This window comes from Myripristis murdjan, chromosome 21 (genome assembly GCF_902150065.1).
Source record: "Myripristis murdjan chromosome 21, fMyrMur1.1, whole genome shotgun sequence".
NCBI classification, from domain to species: domain Eukaryota; kingdom Metazoa; phylum Chordata; class Actinopteri; order Holocentriformes; family Holocentridae; genus Myripristis; species Myripristis murdjan.
Genome location: NC_044000.1, coordinates 30,733,799 through 30,761,787, shown reverse-complemented (window position 1 = coordinate 30,761,787; position 27,989 = coordinate 30,733,799). Strand labels below are relative to the sequence as shown.

General features: G+C 42.6%; 1 protein-coding gene across 1 annotated transcript in view; it reads right to left on the bottom strand.

The window, feature by feature from the left end:
* Positions 1 to 27,989, bottom strand: part of abca12 (ATP-binding cassette, sub-family A (ABC1), member 12) — a 93,644-nt gene that overhangs the window by 27,431 nt on the left and 38,224 nt on the right. The window contains exons 27-41 of the mRNA XM_030080150.1: positions 22,048 to 22,162; positions 20,880 to 21,209; positions 18,846 to 18,915; positions 18,578 to 18,712; positions 16,547 to 16,711; positions 16,084 to 16,267; positions 14,751 to 14,969; positions 13,546 to 13,742; positions 10,636 to 10,793; positions 9,130 to 9,366; positions 7,802 to 7,946; positions 5,953 to 6,199; positions 3,207 to 3,296; positions 1,757 to 1,844; positions 1,379 to 1,506 (exon numbers count right to left, since the gene is read on the bottom strand). Coding sequence (XP_029936010.1) covers positions 1,379 to 1,506; positions 1,757 to 1,844; positions 3,207 to 3,296; positions 5,953 to 6,199; positions 7,802 to 7,946; positions 9,130 to 9,366; positions 10,636 to 10,793; positions 13,546 to 13,742; positions 14,751 to 14,969; positions 16,084 to 16,267; positions 16,547 to 16,711; positions 18,578 to 18,712; positions 18,846 to 18,915; positions 20,880 to 21,209; positions 22,048 to 22,162 — 2,508 coding nt within the window. The remainder of the gene's footprint in view (positions 1 to 1,378; positions 1,507 to 1,756; positions 1,845 to 3,206; positions 3,297 to 5,952; positions 6,200 to 7,801; positions 7,947 to 9,129; positions 9,367 to 10,635; positions 10,794 to 13,545; positions 13,743 to 14,750; positions 14,970 to 16,083; positions 16,268 to 16,546; positions 16,712 to 18,577; positions 18,713 to 18,845; positions 18,916 to 20,879; positions 21,210 to 22,047; positions 22,163 to 27,989) is intronic.

Here is a 27,989-nt window from a genome sequence, read left to right as displayed (position 1 = left end):
TAAACCCTTCAGCCGTGACTGTAAAGCACTTTGGGTCAGCTCCTGTTGGTTTTCAATGCGCGTTATTAATAAAAGTGACTTGGCTTGACTTACAGAGCTGGTAACAACTGAACGACAGCCAATCACATTTCTTAGTTCCCACTCTGATGTGATTTTGTTTCTGCTGAATGCAAAACAAATGAAAAACCAGCCATTCAAAACTTTCCAAATTCCCTGCAAATTTTCTTTGTAAACTGTAATAAACATCTCAGACAAGATGCTTGGAGAGCAACTGCATCCATATTTTTTTTTTTTTTCTGCTCATTATTATTTATTGTGATCTAATTAGCACTGGCAAGGTAGCGATGTGAATTCATCAAAACTTTGTAATGCAGTGAAGAAAATACCAAAGCGGTGAAAAATACAAGATTTTACTGGCCAAAATTTTAGGTGCCTCTTGCACTTGAACATGGCAACAAATCAACCAAATATAAATGTGCAATAAATAAATAAATAAAGATAAAATATGCAGCCGATTATCTCGCTATTAGTATGTACAATATCATAGCGATTCTCTAGCCCCTTGTTTCCATATGTATCATTAATATAATAATGAATAATTAATATAACAATGAATATAACATAATAACCATCATTAATAAATGGCAAATTGATGGTTAATTAAACTTTAATTCATAATTATTTTACTTTTAACAAACACTCAAATGATAATTAATATTAACAATAACAGTAATGCTATAATTTATCTTATTTTATCCTAAGATGAATGTAAATGCAGTAAAAAGTGCAGTATTTTTGAAGTACGCAGCTGTGTTTTGTGAGATTAGTTACTTTGTGTATTTAGTTATTGTGTCGCTATATTTATATTTAGTTACTGTGTTGTTAGTTATTTAGTTACTGTGTATTAGTTAGTGTGTATGCATAGAGCATGACTAATAATTAGTAAATACTATTAATTATTATTTCATTGTTTCATTGCAGCTATTAACTACAGTTTAACTATCATTTTATGATTTATTAATGTTTATTATAAAGTATTATCCATTAGTTCACTTCATTTGCATACAGTGTTATGATAGCTGCATTTTTGTGCATCATGTTAATTAAGTGCATTGTGCTAATTCTGTGTATAAACTGGAATGACACTGCTTTGATTTTGTTTTATTTTTGTTTGTCACCTGTTTTATCGTATAATATGTTGTATATTCATTAGTGTACTCAGGTGTTCAGCTCTATTTATACATTTTTACGATATAAATCATTCCGTGAGCCATGTACCGTATCGGTGAAACAGACAGTCAAGTTGCTCACAGCATGAATGTAAGGTGAATCTTTGTTCTGGTATTATTTATTAAACGTAAACGCTCGTTGCATTTACCTGTTTCTGATAAAGTCGTTGGCCGTGGATATCAGGTAATACTCCACGTCGATGCCGCTCAGGTTGTAAACTGTCTGGGAGGAGGGGGACGTCTTGTGGGGCGGCTGGTAGCTGTTTTCATAACAAACCTGGAGGAGACACATGGTGCAAACTTAGCACGCGCTCTTCATTCTCACACACACACACACACACACACAAAATACAAATGCACTGAACATATGCAGACATATTTACACCCAGAAACGCGCCAAGAGACACATCACATGAATACATATGCACATAACCTGTCCTTCACACACAGACTTTCACACTCACACTCACACACACACACACACACACACACACACATGCACAGTCCTCTCAGTGACCCGTTATCACCTGTTCCTGATGGGAGCATTTGCAGTCACGGAACGGCTGAGAGCTGTTCCCGGTGGACCTCCAGGTGTCGGAGCTTCTCCTGCACAGCCTTAAAAAAAAACAGAAACACTGACAAGGTGAAACACAGGCCCAATGAAATGACATCTGTTGACATCACTTGGCACATACCGGAATACATGATGACACTGAATTAATGTTGACTTCATAAAATTTGAAAAACTGTGCAAATGTAAGGCCAAAATAAATGTTTAGCCGATGTCGAGCCCTTTTTTTTTTTTTTTTTTTTTTTTTAAAGTTCAGTTCAGGTCGGTCTTTATTTATTTTGCCAGGGGCAAATTGGCTGCAGCCACAGACTCCAGAGATCTAGAGAAAAAAACATGCCAAAAACACCACACACAGCCCATTATTTAACATTTATAAGAAGCACACTCAAAACACACACACACATGCATGACATAAATTCCAAAGTGGGAAGGATTCCCGGTTGTCACGACCTCGGTTTGAGTCAAGCAGGCTGATAGCAGAGGGAATAAATGCATGTGTATATCTGTTTGTCCAGAGCTTAAGAAGTCTGAAACCAGAGGGGGAAACTCATGATGCAAAGGCGCTGATATCAGTTTTTTCATATCATTTTTTTTTTCACTGTGTGGTAATATTGTGAAAACTGTGCGCTTGTTTGAGTCGGTGTTGAACGCGGCGTCTCTTGCACATCATCGTCTATCAACCGCCTGCTGGGACCCCCCATTCCTCCGTTAGTGTAAGCATAAACAGGGCAATAACTGTGACCTGCAGAGTGGATCATATATCTCCATTTACCGACATATAAACCACCATGACATAGCAGGTTATGTATCGTCAAGGCGTTTGGCACTCATGCAGCGATTGTGAAGCGATGATGCAGGCTCTTCTGCACCACTCCATCACTCTCCCTCTCTCTTTCTTCCTCCCCGTTCCTCTCTTCTTCTACGTCTTTTTAAATTTTTTTTTTTTTTTGGTTGGGAATTTTAAACTGCCTCTGAGGTCTGGTTCATGAGTGCCAACATTGATTTGAGTGCCTGCAAGGGGCAAATCTCTCCTATAAACACAGGGTGTTTATGGAATACAAATGATGTTCACATCGCAGAGCCCGCTCCAGGCTTTCAGCCACATACATTGAGCCAAGCAGCGAGAAAATAGAGAGGAAGGATATCAGAAAGCGGGAGGGGGGGGTTGAGGGGAGGGGAAGGGGGGTGTTGGTATTGGAAAGAGACAGACTAGTAAAATGAAACAAGGTGAGAAAAGAGGCAGGGGAGGAATGACAATGAGTGAAATATGAGAGCAGCCTTGGCAAAACAGGAAGCTTCCAGCATTATTATGCATTGGAATATAGCTCTTGAGCACGGGTGCCTATCACTGACAGATCTATCATTTTCAGAGACGGACAGTTGGCATTTGAGGAGAGTTTACGTACGGGTTATCGGGCTTGTCGAGGCAGGCGTTATCAATCCCAGGGAATGACATCATGGTGTCGACCAGCCGGCTGGAGTTTGGGTTCTGGCTGCTGTGGGGCCGGAAAAACAAACAGTTGGTCTCGCTTCAAATGCAGTAATAAGGGTTTAATGAAGTAGGCCTTAATCAAAACTGAGACAGAAAAGGCTATTCCATCAATACAAGACTGTAGCGTGGCATCTGAGACGGGCTTTCATCTTCAAATCGATTGAGAGAGATGTGCTGGTATGTGACAGCTTAATAGACTGCGGGGTGGGGGCTCGTGTTGTGTCTAATGAATATACTGAACATCAGACAGACTGGATGCATATGCGGGCTCGTCCTCACACTTCTGTGTCTGTTAGGAGGTTACATACCAACATATTTACATCTGAATGGGACCTGCATCTTCACAAGTCATGCAGTCTCATATTCAGCATTAAAATCCTGCTTTTCTGTAAACATATGGGTGAAAAAAATCAGCCAGTGGGTTGAGATGATCCCACTCACTTGGTTTAGGATTTTTTTTTTCTGAGGAAACGTATAAATATGATGAAACAAGGCAGATCAGCTCACTAGAATAAATAAAAAGGACACTTGATTTGAGAAAATTCTGCAAACAAGCTGGTGTGCACTGGAAACAAGTGGGATTATCAGACGTGTTTGAAGAAAAACAAGATGTCAACACTGAATATGAGACTAAACGACTTGTTAAGATGGAGATGTTTGGCAGTGTAGAGCAGTGATAAAAACAGCAGGCACATCTAGCAAACGTTTCTTGGGTAAATTGAGATTAGCTAGGAAACATGGATAGATGGACAGACAGACAGACAAACAGACAGAAAGACAGTTTCAATCTACAAGTAATAAGTTTTCTCGGCTTTCGCCTGTGCATATCTGGCTTCCCATTATTGATTTATTCAAATCAATCTCAGGAGGGGGTTTAAGGAAGAATTAGAATTCAAGGTCGACATTTATCAAGGTTCTCTGAGTAGGACAGCTGATTTAAGATCGGTTTACCATCTCAGGTCATTGGCAATGAAATGACCATGGGGACCCAATCAGTGGCTCTAATTTAACGCTCTCCCTGTGAGAAGTTGAGCAGATAAATGGAGAGTCAGGGCATTTTATTAGCCATTTTCCATGAGTGGATTTCCCCGAATACTCTGCCCTGCCCCCACAACAACACACACACACACATAAATATCCACTGAGGGCATTACATGTGCATTTTCCACCAGGCAAATCAGAGAGCACCATATGCACTGCATGTAATACTCCATATTAACAGTCTTCGACCCTTGTACTACCTAAAAAAATCGGAGACATAACATCTAACCCTCACAAAAAAAAAAGAAAAAAATTAAATCTCTTTTGTAAATCAAGCTGGAGAGGACACTGGAGAGAGACCGCACTGTCTTTGATATGGATCGGCTCCTCAGCGTTTTCTCCCTCGCTACATATCCCCCTGATCAAAGAACGGCACATCTCAAGAATCGAGACATCTCTCGGCCTCCCGACACTCTTAATCTCCCCGACTTTGATCTCGCATCTCAGCTGTCTTCATCACAATCATCTCTCTTTCTCACATGCCCCCTCCCTCGCCTCCGGGCTCACCTGCCCTTCAACAAACTACAGCCTCAACTTCATTTTACACCAAATAAAACGTTCCCCTGCACTAATGATGTAGGCACCCCTTGGGCACATCAGTAACAAGATGTGTCATCCCGTCAAAATTGGACTGGGTGTAGCAAGTATGGCCTTTCAAAGTTTGAAAATTCGACCTTCAATTACACCCGTCCGTCAGTCATAACAAACTGCACCGGTTCGCTCAGATGAGGATCAAGACCTGCATTTTCCTGCATTGTTCTTACCTGGCCAAACAACACAGCCGTAAATGTTTCAGAGGTCCAATAAAGCACATTCAAACAAACATGGTGTCAACGCACTACCTTGTTTCCCACCACATGACATGTTTGTCCAAAATGCCACCACTCTGACAAGCCATAACTTGATTTGTAGGGATGCATGATGTCGAATATTATCCAATATCTGATTTTTATGAACTCTTTTAGCCGATTGCCGATATCTATACATATTGTTTTCTACCCAACCTGCAGAAAACATCAAGTCTCTCCTGTAGTGCACAACATATTAGTATGCACGCTCTTATTGTGAAGGTCCACTGGCAGATGCAGACATAAAACACAATGCTTTTCAAAAGGCACACACTGACTGGGCAAAATAAGAAAACCACTTCAACTGAGGTTATGTAAAACATGCCATATTCATTTTTATGTAACATTTTCTTTCAAACAAAACATTAAATTTCATCCCACCTCATCCTACTCAATTCAGTTACTTAGTTCAACTTACTTAAATCACATATTGCCATGTAATACTGCCAGAAATTTCCATCTCAGGCCAAGATTGATATTTCATTTTCAACCCAATAACAGCCAATACCAATTAAGTGCCAATATTATTGTACATCCCTATTAATTTTTACAATTAAAAATCTAATTATTATGACTTAAAATGCAATTCAGACTATTCAGAATGAGACTTAAAGACAGAATGATGATCCATTTAATTTGTAACATATGACTAGTAAAAATGACATGATGGATATGCCACCCTGGCAGTGTAATTTTTGTATGGATATAACAGCATTGTAGATATCTTAGGAGTTTTCACAAGTAAAAGCTGAATAATGACTTGAGTCTGACCTGAAGAAGGAGTAGCTGGGTCCGATGTTGTAGAGCGCCGGGCTGAGCTGCATCTCGGGATAGTGCCGCAGGTCGCTCTTGATGGAGCCCAGGCCCATGGCGAACACCACGAACAGGACGGGCAGCAGCACCTGGGACACCAGGCCCTTCCAGTCCCTGCGGCTGTGGTGGAACCTCTTGACCAGGACGGCCGTCAGCTGCTGCCAGGCCAGAGCCACGCCGCGCACCGTGGACGAGCCGGTGAGCTCTGAGGCACAGCGGAGAGGCGTCGCAGGGGAAGATTAGTCAGCAACATATTTATTCAGCGGGTTTTTGTGATGATCCATCTATCTGCAGCACTCTCTAGGCTTGTGGCAATATCTGATCATGTCGAGTATTTTGATAACCTCAGCCAAAAATATCTAACCCCCAAGAGTAACTGCTTTAACTTCTAACTGATTTTTTTAAAAAATAAATTTAAAAATAAATTCACACATACATTTTTTTTTTTACACTGTTGGCACTGCAGCTAGTGGTAAGTTGCCTATATAATATTTGAACAAATGTGCATTAATTGTTATGGCATGGATGGGTAATTTTCATTACAAATACAACAGTTTTGATTAATGTACAATAAATGTACATGAATTAACTGGATTTAAATTAATTTATTTTATCCGATAACATAAAATAAAAATAAAATAAAATAAAATATATATGGATATGTTTTTTTTGTTTTTTTTTTCACATTTTGGGTGCATGTTGGGTGAACCATAACCATTCACCCATCAAAAAATCATAATATTGATTACTGTAATATTTTGATGAGACAGTATTGTGATATTAAATTTGGGATACTGTTCTTTGTGATATTAAATTTGGGATACTGTTCTTGTGCTGTCATACACTGACACACACAAGCGGCTAACGGGTGATATAACATCTGCCAAGTGCGCGAGGCGGTGAGGTGGCGATGAAATGAGCTTCTGGTGGAAAATCCATCATGGTGAACTCAGGTGTCCCCAGCGGTAAAGGTGCAGCTAGGTCAGCTGTATTTTTTTCCTTATTCTTTGTTTGAAATCCAATTATCTTTAACAAAGTGAGTGCTAGTCTCCCTGAGGCCCACGTTAAAAAAAAAAAAAAAAAAAAAAAAAACACTACAATTTAAAAAACACAAAATATAATACAACACAAGAGTGATCATCAAAAATCAGATCATACATCAAAGAGCAAGCCAAGCTGACCATCAGAAAATGATAGAAAGAAAACTGGATAAATAAAATAAAAGAAAATTAAACAAGTGTACTGAGTTTTGAGACAATCACCGTGGGGTTTTCAAGCTTAAAACATTTGTTATTGTATTTTAGCACCACAACACGGTGGATTGAGGTCATTTTATGTCATTTTTATTGACATTTAATTTTGGATTTGGAATGTGGCAAGCCATCACTATTATCTCTCATTTTGCAATTGCAACGGAAAAAAAAGTGTTGGAAAGAAGGAAAACAATAATAAACAAGCGCAAAACAATTTTGGGCCTCAGAATAATGATGACCATCGCTGAATGCTAATGCCGGTGTGACCGCACATCCTGCGAGCACGCATGCTGCATACATCAATTTGATTTAATGGAAATTTATTTCTTAATTAACTACGGCATATGAACATGCAACAATGCTCGAGTCAATGCTCAGTCAATGGCAGGGATGCAAAAGGTCCTTCTACTTTTTCATATAAGATATAGACTATTTCATGAGCAGGGAGCAAGAGGAAAGTGAGGATGCAGCGAGGAAGAGAGCAATATGTTGGCAAGGAGGAGCCAAATAAGCACATCACAGGGCGAACCGACGCATGAAGGAGGAAGACTCACTGATCTTGTCGAGGCTGGGGAAGTTTCCTGCGAGCTCCTCGGGGAAGCTGTCGATGGATCCAGAATCAGAAACGGTCTCTGAGATGGACAGGGGTGCATCCTCAGCCGCAGACTCCGTGTTGTCATGAGTCAGCTGGAGGAAAACCTACAGAGAAGACAGCACAGGGTTTGTGTTGTCATCTGTGCACATCATCAAGTCAAATCTGTTTTTTTTGTTTGTTTGTTTGTTTCTGGCTTGTGAGGATGCTTACATGGTGTTTTTTTTAAATGCATTTAATGCTCATTTTCACCTTGTGGGAGGTTGTGTTCTGTTTGTTAGCAAGATCGCTCAACAGACAGGCTCTTGGCACAAGTCTCAGCTGATTAGATTATGGTTGTGATCCAGATTTTGGCAATTTTCGACGCACAGCTCACTCCCCTGCCGCTCGGCCGGCCCGGAAGGGGCTCCCCTCTCTGTGTGGGATCCTTCCAAAGATTTCCTCCTGCTCGCTTTTGGGTTTATTAGGCAGTTTTTTTCTCTCTCTCTCTATGAGTGTTCAGGTCAGGAGGTGTTGTTTTGTTTTCTTTAAACCGTGGGCCCGTGCAGCCCTCAGAGACTGTAAACAGTGATTAATGACTAGAACGTGAACTGAACTTGAACTTGAAAACTGGACTGGTGGAGTTAACTTTTATGCAGCGTTCATGTGTCACTGGGAAAAGTCCGACATGTGGAATTTCAAAGTAAAGCCGCTAAACAGAAGTCTATTCATGTGCCAGAATCCAGAGGACAAACGATTGATAAATATAAAGCGTAGTGGAGGCTGAAGCTTTGCAGGGTGGATCACTGTTCTTGGGCCCTGAATGTGCTGTCATTGTGTTCAAGTGTTTGAATGTGTCTGCGTCTCAGTTGGTGTCTAGAGATATTTTCATGTGTTTTTTTGTGCATGTCACACTGCAAAAACTCAAAATCTTACCAAGATTATTTGTCTTATTTCAAGTCAAAAATGTCTTCTTACTAGTCAAAATATCTCATTACACTTAAAATAAGACATGATCACCTCAAAAGTAACTTGTTTTTAGACAATTGTCTCTTGTTTCAAGTGAAAATTTGCTTGAAAGTGAATATTTGCTTGTTTCATTGTCTAAAAACAAGTTACTTTTGAGGTGATCATGTCTTATTTTAAGTGCAATGAGATATTTTGACTAGAAATAAGACATTTTTGACTTGAAATAAGACAAATAATCTTGGTAAGATTTTGCGTTTTTGCAGTGCAGTATTCTAGCATCCTGCATACGTGTGCTTGTTTGTGTGTGTGTGTGTGTGTGTGCGTGTGCATGTGTGTGTATACCTCCTCCAGCGTGGTGTCAGAGATGCCGTAGCAGCCCAGCTGCAGGGCGTCCAGGTTGGCATCCAGGGCGGTGAGGAGCGAGCGGTAGGCCGAGGCGTTGAAGGAGGTGAAGGGGGGCAGAGCGAAGACCAGGTCGCCCCCCTGAGACTCCTTCAGCCTGGCCTCGGGGACGTGAGCCTGGATGAAGGTCTTGAGCTCGGCGTTGTCAAGCCTTTCCCCGGAGTCGGCGCTCTGGAGCTGAGAGAGGAGAACAGGCGCTTCATTTTCAGGAAATGCACGAGGTTTTTCAGAGACTGGCTTGTTGGTCGCCACAGAAATCAACATTATCATTGTGTCCTTGGTGGATTATTTATTTATACTCATTTTTGCATTCAGTCATTCATGATAGTAATTTACTGTTTTGTTTGCTGTTGCTCCATAGGTCCATATTTATGTTTACATTAACACTGATTCAATATAGCTGATGTGGCCAGGTTTACTTTTTCTATCTTTTTCAGATCAGCTGTTCCAATCAAACTCAGATCACGTTGCAGTCGAACATTCTCCCATCACCCATCACCTTCACTTCCCTGCTGGTTCAAACAGTTATTTTATCATATTTCATGGAAATTTTTACCAATCTCCGACTCAAAACTGCAAGACTTGACCGTGATTAGAGATAACTTTACAGTCTAACCCGACCGCTAGCCGTCCCGTTTGAAAGCTGCTCACGGGAAACAGACGGGCTTCACACACCTGACAACACACTCCCACACACCACGACACACCGGCTTACGTACGCATCAAACACACACTAACATGGGATTACTGCATTTGGATAAAACCCATGATTCATTTATACATGGATAGGTCTCATATATGTCATATTGTCTTTAACTTTCTCATTTCACTCATCTCCTCACTTTGGAGATAACGCTAATGCCTTCGATGTCTATGTCTCTTTTTGGTGATGCGTTCCTTGGCGAGAATTTTGATGGATTACAAGCAGATTATAAGCCCATTAGAGGCGTAGATGAATTTTATTACGAGATAATCATCGGGCGAGATGCACATCAGAACATGACATCAAATTTAATGTCATGTTCTTAACTACACAGTTGGTCCATAAACCATTCACCCCCTTCTTTTTTTTTTTTTTTTTTTTCTTTTTTCAGATTTTGGTCATTATATCATGTTCTGGTGGTAAAAATGTCCACCGGGTTCTCACAATGTGCCGCTCTCAACGGGCATATCAGGTTTTATATCGCCTTACATTCACCAGTTCAAGTAAAACAGTTTTTTTTTTTTTTTTTAAATAAAAAAAAGAAAAAAGAAACACTCCTACAAATGCTTGTCTCTCGAAATGAGAAGAAAGCAAAGAATGCTCCTAACAGTTTGTTTAGGCTGCAGGTAGATGGAATGGAAACTTTGATGAAACGCTCTCTGTCAGAGGTGCTGTCAGGCGGGTGCGCGGCGCCCTGGGTAAACACTGTCAGCGTGACGGGGCGCCGGGAGGCGGCGGCGTACCTTCTTGGTGAGCGTCAGGTTGTAGCCCTGACCCAGCTTGTCTTTCAGGTGGAAGGGCGAGCCGCAGCATTTTAACCCTCCTCGCTCCAGGAAGGCGATGCGGTCGCTCAGCACCTCGGCCTCGTCCAGGTGGTGGGTGGACATGATGATGGTACGGCCTGAAGGACACACACACACACACACACACACACACACACACACACACACACATCTGTGTTACTACACTTGCAAAGGAGTTTCCACTGACTCTGTCACCCCAGAGGATGGTGGTATGAGAACAGACATGGTTTGAGATGATATATTGATCACAGATATTGTATTGTGGTGAGTGTTTTCCTGGTTTTAAGAGCTGCATTTTTAAAGGAGTGCAGTTTTCTGAGCTTATCATACTGCTCTGTTAGCAAAAATCTTGTGGGTAAATATCTTACAGAAGCACAAATAGTCATTCCTGAAATATTGTCACAATATAAATATCGAAGCGTTCGGTTTAGAAAAGATATTGTGATATTTGATTTGTCCGATTGACTAACTAATTTTGGATTAAGGATTATATTAATGAATTATATGTGTGTAATTCATGTATTTACAGTGCTGTTGTCATGTTAGGAATAAAAGAGAAAAGGCGTTGATCGGCCGAGTTCGTCATGTTGATCGGCTCAGAGGAGAAGGAGCTGTGGATGTTAATCTGAAAGCACTTTACAGATTCAAAGCTGGGGGTCATTTCTCATGTTGGAGGCTAAAAATGGCCGTGAGAGGTAAATTCAGGGTGAACTCACAGCGTCTCATTCAGGCTAGAGGAGATCATTTTCTCTGTTGTAGCCTCACTTTGTGATCCAGGCTGATACGATGGGTGTATTTTCTCATTAAAATCGCGCTTTAATCCCAACTCTCAACACTGCACGCCTAACTTTAGCTCTTACCCGAACCCAGGGGCTGCAGGTTTTCATTCCAACCAAAAACTCCACCAGGTGATTTCACTGATTAGTTCCTCGTCTCTGCTTGAAAAGTGAGGTGATCAGTAAAATCACCTGGAATGAAAATGTGCAAACTCTCGGCTCTCCATGGCACATGGTTGCATAATGCGACCCTAACGAGATGCTAAATCTGTTCTTGACGTGTGTGCAGCAAACTGTCTTTTTGATCAGTCCTGTCACCTGGCAACATTTAGAAAATATTTACACTTAGTTACCAAGAACTTGCAGCATGATCCACTTTCTTTGATTTGGTCTGAATCCAAAAATGAACTGTGAACTAATCCCTTGTAGAAGTGAGGACCTGCAAAAATGTCCTCACTTCAGAGGATTTAAATTACATTCCTGTTCTTGTGAGGACATTTGTTTTTCATCGGTGTATAAAAGACAGATACAAGACACACATGCACGCACACACACACACACACACACACACACACACACACACAGGCCTAAAGTAAAACGGGAATTTACAAAGACAAAACCCAACGCAAAAGAGCAGGCAAGCGATGTCATGCACATACACGGGCAACATCAGAGAGACAGACGGAGACAGGAAGCCACACACAAGTTCATTTTGCAGCTCAATTCCCTCGGCATCAAACTCCCGCTAACGCCTGAGACAGGGCCAATTAAACAGGAGATTTTCCGCAGCTACAAAATGCATGACAGCTAGCAGTCGCTCTGGCGCTGGCACCGCCGCCGCCGCCGTGGCAGTTTTCCATCCTATCTGTTTCACAGCCGCCCAGCGAGCACCTGCAGAAAAATCTATTTCTATTTCTAAATCTATTTCTGCTTAATTATATGCTAAATTGAAAGTCGGAGGCCTGATAAGGGGAGAGTCCTACAGGGCTGGCTCCAGGTTCACACTGCTGCTGCTCCTCTGCTCTGCTCCTTCTTAGGAAACAGGGAGGGGGGGGGGTTCTTCAGCGCGAGCCACAGAGAGCGATTTGTCTAAGAATTTTATGTGAAACTTATCCCATCCTTTTAAGAGTTATCAGACGACTCAAAGTTGGCCTGGCGTGTGCCTCTGTGTGTGTGTTAGGTGTCAGCGTCAGTGTGAGCATTCGAGCTGGACTGATACATACAGGTTTGCAGGTGTTGTCCCTTTTTATTTATTTTATTTATTTATTTATTTATTGTTTTTTTATGTATTCAAGGACTGTCTTATTGGCTATAACTGAAGCTGAGATGTTTTCCTATTGGATGAACATGCAAATATGCAGGTCAAAATCCAATTGATGGTTGATGTGAAATTATCTTGTCACTGGATAGTATTTTTATTTATTTATTTATTTATTTATTTTTTGGTCATTTGTATGGGTTTTTAACTGAGATGTATGGGGAATACAATACATTTCTGGATAGGTTTAGTGCTACATTAGTTACATGCTGACAAGAACAATTTTTTTTTTTTTTTTTTTTTTTTTCTTTTTACATTTTTACATTGGTTAAGGTTCGGATTATGCATAAGTTGGTTATGGCTGATATTCAACAAAAGGCTGTAGAGAATGAATGTAAGTCAATTAAAAATCCCAGCACTGTCCTAGGGGAAAAAAACAACTAAGTCTGCATCCGTATTCATGTTGAATCCGAGCCTGTTCATTTGTGCTCTAGAGCGAAACCACCATGAAGCGATCAGAAAATAAACGCTCCTATGATTCAACGCTCTGTTCTCGCTACCGCCACTCCCTCTCTTCATTCACTCTCTGGCTCACTCGACCACTGCTGCTCTCTCTCTCTCTCTCTCTCTCTCTCTCTCTCTCCCTCTCTCTCACCATATAAAGAAATCAAAGTAGGAAAAACTTTGGAAACCAAGCATTTAGATCATTAGTGAGTACAAAGTAAATGTGGGCTCAAATCAATGGGAACGATTTTCATAGTGTGTGGACATATCTGTGTGTGTATATAAGTGTGTGTGTGTGCGCGTGTAAATCACCTTTCTTGTGCTGGATGACAATGTCCCAGATGCTGCGTCTGGAGCAGGGATCCACTCCTGTGGTGGGCTCGTCCAGGACCACCAGACGTGAGCCGCCGATGAAGGCGATGGAGATTGACAGCTTCCTCTTCATGCCGCCCGACAGCGTGCCCACCCGCTTGTGTCTGTGGGCGTACATGCCCGTCTCCTGTAGGATCCTAGGAGTAACACAAAAATGGATGACGTGAGGATCGAAAAACCATTTCACTGGGAGTTTTAACACATTTATCACTCGTTACAATTCAATTTCAAAGTCATATTTTCATCTCCTCCACCAGTGGCCCAGCAGGGGTTTTTAAACCAGTGCTTAACCCAGGAACCAGGTGAGAAGTGCAGTCTCTTGCATTCAGACCCAGGTTTATCATTGCCTCTCATCATGCAGAATCCCTGCTGAAGTAATCACGTGACTGAGCTGGGGTCTCAACCCATCACTTAATGATGCCATGAGGAGAAAAACTAAGTTTTCCAGTTGTTAAATGATGCAGCTTACTCTAAGGTTATTCCAGGAGATGCTACCATCCAAATAAACAAACACAAATCCTGAAAAAAAAAAAAAAAATGCCCGTGCAAGATTTAGGCTCAAAACAGCCTCACGTTATTGTTCTTAATTCTTCATATGAGCACTCGGTGAACTGTGGTATGCTAAACCTGCACTCAAGAGCCCTAAAACGTTGACTGATATCTTTTACACCTCTTAAGATGCTGCATAAGACGCTCGTTTCCAGGATAACATGCGCAACAATTATTCTGTTCCTACCACAGACTGGAATGCTACCACCAAGGCCCCGGTGATGCCTGTAAATTAGAGCCAGCAGGGTCATAAAAATCTGTTTGACTACAACCATATTTCAGCATTGCTTATTTGTTTTTTTATTGCCCCCTATGTAACCAGTCACTGTCGCTGAGCACTTGGCTACCATTCGCTGTTCAACTCACATAACCTCGGCCCATATTTCCTTTTTATGGCAGGAACACGTCATGAGCTGAGCTAGGGTTACAGTTTCATGGCGCTTTAAAATACCGGTTGTATCACAGCATTATTACAGGCTTAATGGCATTGCTTCACCATGCATAATCCTGAGACTCATCTAACCTCTGACATCATCTCAGGCTGCATTTGGACATACTGAATAAGACCGAACCGAACTGCATCGATGGAAACTCACTTGCGGATTTGCTCGTGCAGTTCCCTGCGCGACCAGTGGGGGGCCTTGATCTGGCCGTACAGCAGCAGGTGCTCCTTGGTGGTCATGTGGTCAAAGTGGACGTCGTACTGCATGCAGACGCCCAGCTCTTTGCGGACGTCGTCAATGTTGGTCTGCATGTCTCTGCCGTAAACCTCGATGGTGCCCGAAGACGGAGCGAAAAGCCCCGTGAGGAGGGACCTGCGCACGTTCATCAGAGAGAAAATCAATACATTCACCTGAATTAACTAATAATAATCATACTTTAGTTTTTGCATATTTTCACCCACTTAATGCACTGCAGGCATACTTTGCATTACTACGAACCATTTTCTCATACCAAACATTTTTGGATTACTAAATATTTATTTGATTTCGTGATCTTTTCTTTAAGTCTGCTTAATGTTAAAAAGCCACGAACAATCTTTTCCTCAAGGATGCATATTCTGTCGTGTGGGTGTCTCTGCACTCAAACCATTTCTAAGTCTGATGCAGAAGAATGGCGCATCCGTGTGCTGCTGGATAAATCAGAGAAATGATGTTCCTACTTGGTAGTTAGCCAGAGAACTGTATCTATCATCACTTTCTAAGGCAAACAGAAGCCGAAACCACTTCATCCTTTTCATGATGTCCATGTCTGCTCGTCGTTTGTCTTCTGGGTTTGATTTTCTGACAAAATCTCAACTTGAATGATAAGTTTTTTTAGGCATCCGGATGCTGGAACCCTCCACAAGCATGTGAACACATCAGAACATGGTGATTTTTAAAATAATTTTAGAAATTACATTGATTTACAAAGCAACAATAAAATATCTGTCAAAAATAAACCCAGGCAGGATGCTCACAGCTCCAAATTACCCGTTTCAAACAAGTTTCAAGATTTGGCAAGTTGTGTTTTTTGGATCAGACTGAAATGAAATGGAGTTTGGCAGCCCCTGCTAGCACTTTCCTCTCACATGATTGTTCGGTGGTCACAGAAATGCTGTTGGACAGCGAGGTGCTGACTTTTGCACAACTCATTTCTGGTTTCTTGGAGGAATTAAGGCTTTTTGCTCCTGTTGCACCCTTTACAATCCAATCTGGGTAAGAAAATCTGCGAAACACCTCAGAAAATGTAAATGCCCACTGACCGTGCATTCGCTGTCAGACCTGAGAACACAACAATCTACCTGTCAGCTGCAGATCCTACGTAAAAATAAGCCGGATGTGCTTCTGCAAATGCTCACAATGCATTGGTATCCCCTATTTCAAAAGACCTGAGGAACCCTGCTGAGAAGGTGGAAAGAAAAAGCGGGTGGGAGTCACTGATCCATACATGGTGGTGGTCTTTCCGGCTCCGTTGTGGCCCAGCAGTGATGTGACGTGACCCTCGTAGAAGGAGACGTTGAGGTTCTGAATGGCCGCCCGATCGCCGTATGTCTTGGTGAGGCCATGGAGGGCGACGCCCACCGGGATCCCTGAGAAGTCCTCGCTGTCCTGGGAAGAGAGGGTGCTGTGGCCTGGAGATTATAAAAAAAAAAGAAGAAGAAGAAGAAAAGAAAAAAGATAGAGACAGAAACAAGAAAAACAGTCCATCAGACGAACAGGGGAAGGGAACAGGGAGGAAAGTGAGAGGGAAAAAGAAATGCAGTGAGTCGGAACAGGGGGGAAAAAAACACAGACAGAGAGCATAAAAGCAAAGACATGATGTTCTTGCTTCAAAACACACAACAACAGAGGAGACAGCACCGCTTATTTTCATCCGCCGCTGGAGAAGTTGTCTTTTTTTTTTGGTGTACCTTTTCCCTTGTCGTCGGAGAAGACGGGCTGGTTTTTCTGCATGATGTTGGTGAAGAGGAGGCCTTTGCCCACCTGGCTGGGTGCCTTACTGAAGCAGCAGCAAAAGTCTGCCCAGAAGGACGGTTTGAATGGGAAGTACCACGGGGCTGGGATGCCATATTTTCCTGAAAGGCACAAACACAACCAAAGACTGTAGTCACAATGCTGGCTGAAACTGCCTTTGAACATAAGCTTACACTGCAATGCAAGGACTAGGGACACCCCAACATTTTTTCAGTCCTGATAATTAATACAAACATACAAACATACACATATAGGTGCCAAAATGAGGAAAATCCTGACATGTCACTCTGGGTGTTTCATATCAGATATTAGTCTCTAAAATCTATTATACAGATCGAATAGGTAACACTGGTTCACTCTTAGCACGTGCGGTGTTGTTAGAAACGTAGCACAGATGCAAACGCTTCAACTTTATTCAAAAACCGAGCAGCAAACATGGAAACCCTCCAAGAATGACTCACTCCCCCCGCTGGTTCAGTCACCTGGTTTTGACGTGTAATTGGGTTAATCAGCGTAATTTTTTAAAAGCCACAATGCGGTGTTGAGATGCACCGTTTATCCAAATTATCCTCAGAGAAACAGTTTGTGCATGGCAGAGAGATTAGCAAACAGACAGAGGGCACCCCATAGTCCCGCTGCCTTGTTTTACTATGAGGAACAACCACCATCTACATTTTGGAGAGTGGGAGCATTAGCCTTAAAGGGGGCCTCCGACATAGACAGTGCCCTTTTTTCAATAAATATAGTAATTCCTGTGTGTGTAAAGCCTGCCCTGTCAAACAGATAACACACCATTGCATCCTTCCTATTATTCTTCACTAGAAAAAAAACATTGATCTAATGTGACTGAGCTGGTCAAAACAACTGAATAACTTCCATGAAAATTAGTCAAATCTGTGGTTTCTTCAAGGAATATGAATATATGAATTGTGTATGATTATGAATGGCAAGGCTGGGGTGGAAATGCAGCATTTGCGGGTGGGGTGCCCCTTTTTTGGCTTGAGCCCCCGGCCCCCCAAAACCTCTGTGCACACCCCTGTGTAAAACTATTGAATGAGATGTTATGTTTGTACTTTATTACTTTGCTATGTCGCCACGATAATGCCCCTTTTTTTAAGCAGCAAACTAAAGCAAGCTTGAGATTTTCAAAATCCAAGGTGTCTTCAGCAGCACAGACATTATTTTTAGGGCATTTTCACATCTCGCACTTTTCATACCTCACATATTTTTACTTGTGAGTTTCAGAGCTTTTAAGAATCCAGCGATCACGCGTGAGGTGAAAATGTGTCTGGCACCGAGCTGCGCGGCACGGTTCCTAGTGGCCCTCCAAACGTCGAGATTAAAAACACGAGGTGATCGGCGCTTCGCCATCGGGCCTCCTCGACTGTCAATCAAACCGTCTGCGGAGCTGCTGAATCGGCATTATCCTTGAAATCAGTTCTTATAAGTCATTTTTATGGACCAGCTATGCAATGACCTTTCATTATCATTTCTGAACTCCCCTTTATTACTCGTCTTTCAGGCCTTGTTTTTATTGGTTTTTGCAGTCAGAGCTCTCTTTTTTTTTTTTTTCTTTCACCAATTCTCCAACAAGCATTTTGTAACTGTTTTGTAAAGTGCTACATAAATACAGCAACTGTTTTTAAAAATTGCTTAAGTTATTTTCATCTGTTAATTTCTGTTTGTTTGATTAATCATGTAGTCGTTTAGCCTATGAAGTGAGGGAAATAATGACAAATGCCCATGGGAAAATAGTGCATTGTCTTCAAATTGTAGTCTGTCCACAAGTCAAAAATAAAAAAAAAATACCTAAAGTATTAATTTTATAATGATATAAGCTTAGAAAAGTAAGGCAAACAAATATTGATCAGCCAGTTGGGATTACTGACTAATTATTTCAGCATTAATTATAGTTATTATTAGGAAATTTGCTGGCAGCAGCTGGCATGCTGACTGTGGTGGTTTACCTGGGAAGACCATTCGGATGTACGCCCCGATAATGAAGTAGAGCACAGAGTCGATGAGCATGAGCCAGCACAGCCAGCCGAACGAGGCCGTGTCTTCAGCTATCGGTGAGGTGTACGAGTTGCTCCACTGGATTCCTGCGGAAGCCAAGAGAAGAAAGGTGTCAGTGTTTTGCTGGCTCCCGCCCGCTCTCTGCGGGACGACGGTGTGTGTGTATGGACGGCACAGAGATGCTGTTTGATGCGATGTCGGATGTCGGCGGGCTCGTACCCTCTCCTTGGGACTCGTAGCGAGAGATGTATTGACTGGCGTAACTGAAACAGGTCGGGGAGAACAAACTCTGCGGGAAATGAGACGCACAAATTAGACCGGACACTCCGACAACAACAACAACAGCAAAAAAGAAAACATCAATAAATGTATCCTCTTTGTTCATCCTCCCTTTTTGTCTTTCTGTAACATTTCTTTAGCCCTTTGTTCTTGACAAATCTGTTGTGTAGCATAAAGAGATATTCCTCAGAAGCCTCCGCCGCCTCTCAAAACCCTGCAGGAAGAGTTGTGCTCCAAAACAAAGCTCGCCTGTACGCCGTGATGGAGTGGGTAAATAACAAGCTGGGAAAGCGTGACCTCCAGTCAGGGATGGTTATGAGCTCAACAACCCACCAAAGTGAATTTTCAGAAAAATATGCTTTTGTTATTTGTTGTTTTGGCTTTAAAAGACTCTGGTGCCAGTTATTACAGTGTCTCTGAATTTATCTCGGTTTATTCGGTGAGTATTTTCTGCAAATAAAACAATCTGGTGGATATTGGTATAATATTTCTGCTTGAAAAACTAGCAGTGGAGCATAAATGGTCAATAGCTTCCATATATTCACAAATTTGCTTACAGCGAGGAGTTGAGGATGCTCTGTTCTGAGTAATAAATGAGGAAACTTTTGTTTTGCAAGATGAATATCATAAAGAGCATTCTGGGTTATTTGAAAGATGCCTCCACGGTTTACACTTACACACTAGAGACCGACAGATACTGGACTTTTGGGGCCAAAACCTTTGATATCAATATATATGTGCCAATATTCTTCAGACATAAAAACACAAATTTGTAGCAAGGGATCACTAAATTTGGCGCTGAAATAGTTGAACAATAAACTTCTTAACCTCTGCTGAGCTGTGATTCGCCGCTCTGCCGACTCACTCGCAGCTATTTAATGATGATGCTGTTTTTAATTTATCAGAAGTATTTTTTAGTGCATATCATTTTGGGATATCAGTTGTTGTGTTAGTCTAAGCTTGTAACCGTATGCACAAATGCACAAATACTCATGCTACAGTTCACCATGTAACACTGGCTGGACATGTTTTTTGTGTTTATTTTAGCCTTCATATAACGGATTGTCAGTCTTTGGCCCACAGATTATAAGGCTGACTTTTAATTTTTTTCTTCTTAGCCAGCTTTAGTTGATGAATTGATTTCATAGATAGATAAAAAACGCGATAAAACTGTGCTCTTTGCATGTGATTCTACCGTAAAAAGTATTTCACATCTCTATCTTTCATATCTTAATTCTGATCTGTTGTTGTGCAACTTTTTTTTTTTTTTGGCTTGTTTTTTACTAGTTTTATTTATTTATTTTTTTATCTGTCTGATGTTGTGCAGCAATTTGGGCGAGGCTTTGTTGTATTTAACCCGCCTATTATGTTTGGGGTCAATTTGACCCCAGCCAATGTTTAACATCTCTAAATAAATGATTAACATCATTTTTTTTGCTTCATATTTAATGAGTGTTCCTAATGTAATGGGCACTACCGGGTAAACATAAAATTGACATGATATGTTTTCAATGTCCTGTACACACTTTGTAACGCATTGGTTATAAATAACAAAAATCTGTACTTAGAAATAATATAAAGCCATTAAAACACCAAAAAAATTATATTTCTTTCCAATTTTAGATCAATCAGCGAGATTTAGGAATACTATTATAATAGTATTCGCATAATAGGAATACTGGATGTATAAATGGGGGTGGGTGGGAGTTATGTTTTATTTAAAGGACTATTTAGGTCGTCAACAAAGAAACATAAAGTACTTGACACATAAACTTTGATAACAATTTTAGTTATAATAATTTTGTGAAGGTTTAAACTGCTGGGGTAAAATTGTCCCCAAACATAAAAGATGTTCAAAAATGTGAACATAACAGGAGGGTTAAATGTGCTGTATAAATAAACTGACTTATGGCTGTAAACAATGCTACAGATCTAAGCTCTCCACGTGTTGAGGACACATGCATCGTGGCTCACCAGGGCGCTCTTCTGGGCGAAGGTGAGCTTGGACTCCAGCGCCATGACGACGATGAAGGGGAAGAAGCAGAGCACGTAGACGAGGCTCCCGCTCAGGCCGGCGATGTAGGTCTTGTCGAAGAAGGAGCTGACCAGGTAGCTGAAGGCGATGATGCTCACGCTGTAGTCGCAGAAGTAGAGGAAGAGCAGGAAGCCGTTGCTGTGGGGGAGGATGTGGCCGTACTTCAGCACCAGCGTGAGGATGATGATGGTGAACACCAGGTAGGCGGCGCACTCCAGGAACCAGGCGAAGAAGTGGCTGAGCGGGTTGACGCCCATCATCTTCATGTACTGTGAGTGGGAGAGGCAAGGTTTAACAAAAAAGATGGTGACCGTTGCCATCCTAAGACGTGATGCAGGGCGTCTCCACGTATCAGAGAGTTACATTTAACATGTTTAACCCTATAAAGCCATTTGTATCGTATATGATACACATTTTCAATTCCGTTTTTCGCTTTCAGTTTAATCAATACTTGACCAAAATACTGTTGTATACCTTTGAACACTTCCCCTGCTCACCCTGGACCATTGGCACTTCAAGTACATATCATATATCATACACCAGAAAGGTCGTGTAATGACATATTTTTTGATTTTTTTTATATATATATATTTTGTTATAGGACTAAATAAAGGGTTCAATTTCAAAAAATTGGAATTTTCTGCCAATTCTTTCATAGTTCAGGCTTTATAGGGTTAAGACCTTTTTTTTTTTTTTTTAAGAAAGTTCAATGAATTTGAGTCTTTTTCTTCTTCAAATAAGCAGTGAAGGTAAGTCCTTTACATTTAGTCCACTACAGAGGCCAGTTTTAGGTGGGAATGTCGTTGGTTAGTGACTAGATGATTGTATGAACTATTATTATAATTGCTACAATAATAAATTTAATCATTCATTTTCTTCCACAGAACCTGGGACAGGTAAGTTAGACCTTCTTGGATTTTTCTCTACAGGTAAACATGACAGAAAACTGGCATTTTCACAACTGGTTGTTTGATAACATCAGAAATGTTGACCCATTTGATGCAACAGAATAAAGGAAATGAAATAACACCTCTAAGCTGAAATCAAGACCTGATAAATTACAATTTAAGGTAATTTGATGACTTTTAAGGCCTGTTTTGTCTTTACCTCGTGCAGCCTCAGTTCTCTCTCGTGGACCAGCTTCTTGACGAAGTCGGCCACGAACAGCACCCAGGCTATCATCAGCATGAGCGGGAACACAAAGGAGATGGCCTCCAGGTACCTGGGCGAGCCACAGATGACAGCTGTCAGTCAAACACCTGAGAAACACCACCCCCCAATCACTGTCAACCACAGCGGCTCAAAAGGCCTGTCACTCATCCACTGAGAGGAGAGAGAGAGAGAGGGAGGGAGAGAGAGAGAGAGAGAGAGAGAGAGAGAGAGAGAGAGAGAGAGAGAGAGAGAGAGAGAGAGAGGGATGAGAGAGAGGGATGAGGAGCGAGAGAGGGAGAGAGAGAGAGAGAGAGATGAGGAGTGAGAGAGAGAGAGAGGGAGAGAGAGAGAGAGAGAGGGAGAGAGTGGGAGAGGGATGAGGAGTGAGAGAGAGAGAGGGAGAGAGAGAGAGAGAGGGATGAGGAGTGAGGAGCGAGAGAGAGAGGGATGAGAGAAAGAGAGAGGGATGAGGGATGAGGAGAGAGAGAGAGAGAGAGGGATGAGGAGTGAGAAAGAGAGAGGGATGAGGAGAGAGAGGGATGAGGAGAGAGAGAGAGAATTCTGAGAGGTTAGCAGCACCACCATGAGCTCCTGAAGAAGTTCTCCCTTTTTGTTTTAAAATGAGATAAACTTTTAATTTTCTGTCATAATTTGAAGAAGAAACACTTCCTTAGAAGGACTACCTCCCTGAAAGGAAAAAACACCAAAGAAAACCTGGGGAAAACCTGGGGAAACACTTCTCAATTGAGAAGTCCAGCAGAAAAATCAACCAACTGACAACCAACTGACAAACGGACAGTTAGCGAGCCTGTCCTGAGGATCAGCTGACAGCAAACAGGAAGAGGAACACAGAGGAACACAGCCAGAGACCTCTGTGAGTGAGAACACCAGAGACAATATAACCTGAGAAAGGATTTATAACAACAAAACAACTAAATAAATACTAAATACCAAATAAATTAAAGCTAGCTTTGAGTCAAAACTAACAGCTAGCAAACAAGACTCTAAGCCATAGCAACGGTTGCTAAGGAGTTGGAACAGCAGCCATGCAGCAGCAGCAGCAGCAGAGCCCCGGGCCCTCAGACACAGCACCTACAGAGGCTGTTCCTCTCCTGTACCCACAAGACATCAAAAACGACAGTGCCAGGAAGGCATACAAACAAAAACTCCTGAAGGAAAGACCAGAGACACTCTTCTCTGACTCGTACAAGAGTGGAGAAGTCAGCAACCTGATCTTCCTCACAGACCAGCCACTAGCATGGCACTCCGCCATAAGTGCTCACTACCCATCCGTAAAGAAAGAGGGGATCTGTAATGGCTGGAAACTCAGAATAAAAGAGGCAGAAGACCCAGACACCCACATGACATCAGTCAACATATACAAGAACGGGACTGTCATGGTACAGGGGAACCTCAGGCAGTTTGAGCTGGACTTTCTCCTTATAAAGGAAAGGGCCCAGCAGGAGAAGTCCCCGCCTGATAACACCAACACCCTGCCAGACACAGACACCACCACCACTCCCACCTGCCCCACTGCTGACCAGCCCCCTGAGGAGACCGAGCCCACCGGCCCAGAACGGGACCAGGACCCCCAGCTGACCCACACCATCACCGACATGAAGGTGAAATTCACTGAGCTGGAGAGAGAGCTCGTACAGCTGAGAGAGCTGATCAGCCAGCGGCCGACCGAGGACACCGCAGCACAGCAGGACACCCTCAGCGCAGAGCTGCCCAAACTGAGGCAGGACAGAGACCGCCTCAGGAGAGAGCTGACCACCCTGAGGACTGAGATCAGAGAGCTGCAACAGGACAGAGAGAACCACATGGCAGCTCTGACCGCTCTGACAGAGGAGGTGAGGGAGCTGAGAGAGGAGAGAGAGAGCTACAGGAGAGAGCTGACCTCCCTGTCAGAGAAGCTTCAGGAGAGAGAGAGAGACACTCCGGCCCTGACAGAGCAGCTGGACCCACACCCGGACCACAACCCTGTGAGCGCCACCGAGAGCAACCGGGTCCAAGAGGCTCCACCCACTCAGCAGCCTCCCCCTGCCCCCACCTCCACCTCCAGTCCACAGACCAACACCACACCCAGATCCTCCCCCAGCCCACAGATCAACACCACCCCTCATCCCTCCAGACCAGCACAGCAAAGAGAGAGGCCAGACATCGTCCTCCTCATTGACTCCAATGGCAAGTTCTTAAATGAAAAGAAACTTTTCCCCAACCACAGAGTGGCCAAAATCTGGTGCCCAAACACCCAACGTGCCATGGAGCTGCTGTCAGAGGAGCGTCTGGGATCCCCGAGCCACATCATCATCCACACCGGCTCCAACGACCTGAGGACCCAGCAGGAGAGAGTGTCAGAGTCACTCAGAGGAGTGATAGAGAAAGCCTCCTCCACTTTCCCTAACAGCAGAGTGGTCATGTCAACCCTGCTCCCGAGGAAAGACTTCCACCCCGACACCATCCACAGGATCAACAGCAGCATGTCCAGAGACTGCATCCTGAGGCCCAACGTCCACCTGGCCCACCACCCCACCCTGGATACCAGCTGCCTGTACGACCACGTCCATCTGTTTAAAGACACGGTCCCCATCTTCGCCCGGACACTGAAGGACGTCGCTCTCAACAGAGACCAGTCCACCCCCAGCAGAAGGAGCAGATCAACCCACAGCCCCTCTAGACCAACAACGCACTCGACTAGACCGCCATCCAGACCACCCACATGGAGACCAAACCAGCCTCCTTTTCCTCCACATCTTGCCCCACGAAGACTCCACCAGGGCAGCTATGACCCCCCCCAAACCCGACCAGAGCCACTCCTGCTCCCAAGGGGCCCAGCCCGGCCCCGACAACAGGAGCCACGCCCCGGCCCGCTGAGCTACGCTCAGGCAGTGAGGAGAGCAGCAGACCCCCCCACCACCACCACCCAGACACCCCCACACAGCGAGCTGAGTGACATCCAGCAGATGCTCAGCCTGCTCTGCTCTCACTTGATAGGCCAAGTACCACAATAGATAGCTCAGACTTATTATTATTATTGTTGTTATTATTATTATTATCTTTATAACCTTTATACAGCTCAGAAGCATTATAATATGAAAAAGTGTTAAAGTTTTGTCATATTAATGGATGGAAACCCGTTATATTAATCTGTTCCCAAATTGTTTTACTCATTGACAGCAATAGGCTTAGGAGTTTATCTCATTTTAACATTGAATGCAACCTTTTGAGTTTTTTCTTTTTTTTTTTGTTGTTGTTGTTAACCTAATGAAATCCAAATCATTTACTATTTCATGCTGGAACATCCAAGGTCTGAGATCTTCTGCTTTTGGCCTAAAAAGCAGGACCCCAGACTTTATTAGAGAACTAGGAGATTCTGATGTATTTGTTCTGCAGGAGACTTGGAGTAGAGGAGACATCCCCACCGGTTGTCCCTTAGGCTATAGAGAAATAGTCTTCCCATCCACAAAACGGAAAAGTGTAACTCAGGGCAGAGACTCAGGAGGGATGTTGATATGGTACAAGGCAAACCTCGAACACTCAATAGAATTAATCAAAAAAGGCAATTTTTCAATTTGGCTCAAAATAAAAAAAGAAGTTGTCTTGACAGACAAAGACATATTCATGTGTGCAGCATATATCCCCCCATCAGAGTCCCCTTATTATAACGAAAACAGTTTTTCCATTCTTGAAGATGAAATCAGTCACTACCAAGCCCAGGGAAACGTGCTGATCTGTGGGGACCTTAATGCCAGAACAGGAACAGAAGCAGAATCTGTTAACCCACAGGGAGACAAACATATACCTGGCCAAATCAACATCCCCCTTCCTGCACATCCACACAGGAACAACTTCGACAAAACTGTCAACAAGAACGGGCACCAACTACTACAGTTATGTCGAACACTGGGTCTGTACATGGTTAACGGTCGGCTTCGAGGGGACTCCTTTGGCCACTACACACACAGCTCTCCTCTTGGCAGCAGCACAGTAGATTATAGTATTACAGACCTAGACCCCTTCTGTTTAAGAGCATTCACCGTCAGCCCCCTAACACCCCTATCCGACCACAGTAAAATCACCCTATACATTAGAAAGACACCAACAGACCCTCATATAACAGAACCCAGTAAACTGAACCATTCAAAGCAGCCCTACAGATGGACAACCAATAGCAAAGATAACTACCAGAAAGCAATCAGACACACAACAATTCAATCTAAATTAGACCTTTTTCTCTCCACCTCGTACCCCCACAGTAATGTCGGCATGAGTCAGGCCGTTCAGGACATTAACAATATATTTGACAATGCAGCAGATCTAGCCAATCTGAAAAAGTCTTGTCATCACGGACCAAAAAAAACAGCCAATGAAAAGTGGTTTGACACAAGCTGCAGGCATCTGAGAAAAACACTCAGAAACCTATCAAATCAAAAACACAGACAACCTGACAACCCTGAGCTCCGCCTCCAATACTGGGAAACATTGAAATTATATAGAAAAACACTGAAAACTAAAAAGAAACAGCATGAACAACACCAACTTGATGCAATTGAAGAGTCCATTGACTCAAATAATTTTTGGAAAAAATGGCACTCTTTCAGCAAACCACACAAGGAAGAATTGGCTATTCAAAATGGTGAAATATGGCAGAAACACTTTGAAAATCTGTACAGTCCTATTACATTGAATTCGGCCCAAAATAACCTCCTAAACAAACTTGAAATCCTTGAAACAGTCGTTAAAGACAACCAAAATCCCCTAGACTATGAAATCACAGAGGAGGAGCTGATGCCTAAGTTCCAGGCCCTACAACCAAGGAAGGCAAGTGGCCCCGATGGTATTCTAAATGAAATGCTAAAATTTAGCAACCATAAATTCAAGATTGCCATTTTAAAATTATTCAACCTCATTCTGAGCATTGGACATTTCCCTGACATCTGGAGCAAAGGAATTATCACACCTATTTTTAAAAATGGAAATAAATATGACCCAAACAATTACAGAGGCATTTGTGTCAGCAGCAACCTGGGGAAGTTATTCTGCAGCGTCCTAAACAGCCGACTGCAAGACTTCCTCAGTGAACATGATGTCCTGAGCAAGAGTCAGATTGGATTCACACCACGACACAGAACCACAGACCACATCTACACCCTCCACACCCTCATCAATAAACATGTCCACCAAAACAAGAACCACATCTTCTCTTGTTTCGTAGATTTCAAGAAAGCATTTGACTCAATTTGGCACCACGGTCTGTTCCTGAAATTAATTGAAAAAGGTATAGGGGGGAAAACCTATGATATAATCAAAACAATGTATACAAACAATAAATGCGCTGTTAAAATTGGCAATATGGAAACTGACCCCTTCCCCCAATGTAGAGGGGTGAAACAGGGCTGCAGTCTCAGCCCCACCCTGTTCAACATTTATATTGACGAATTGGCAAAATCACTAGAAGAATCAGAAATCCCTGGGCTCACCCTTTATGACACCGAAATCAAATGCTTACTTTTTGCAGATGATCTAATCCTGCTGGCTCCATCTAAGGAGGCTCTACAAAAGCAGCTGGATCATCTGCAGAACTTCTGTCAGACTTGGGCCCTAACAGTTAACCTGAACAAGACAAGAACCATGGTCTTCCACAAACGACCCAAGTGTCAGGAAAACCTGAACAGGTTCCTACTGGACTCTGCCTACATCCAACACACACACAGCTACACATATTTAGGATTAAACATTACATCAACAGGAAACTTCAATCTGGCCATTAATGATATCCGAGACAAGGGAAGAAGAGCGTTCTATGCTATAAAAAACTCATCAAACATCGATATACCCGTTAGAATCTGGCTCAAAATATTTAAATCAATAATCGAACCAATTATACTCTATGG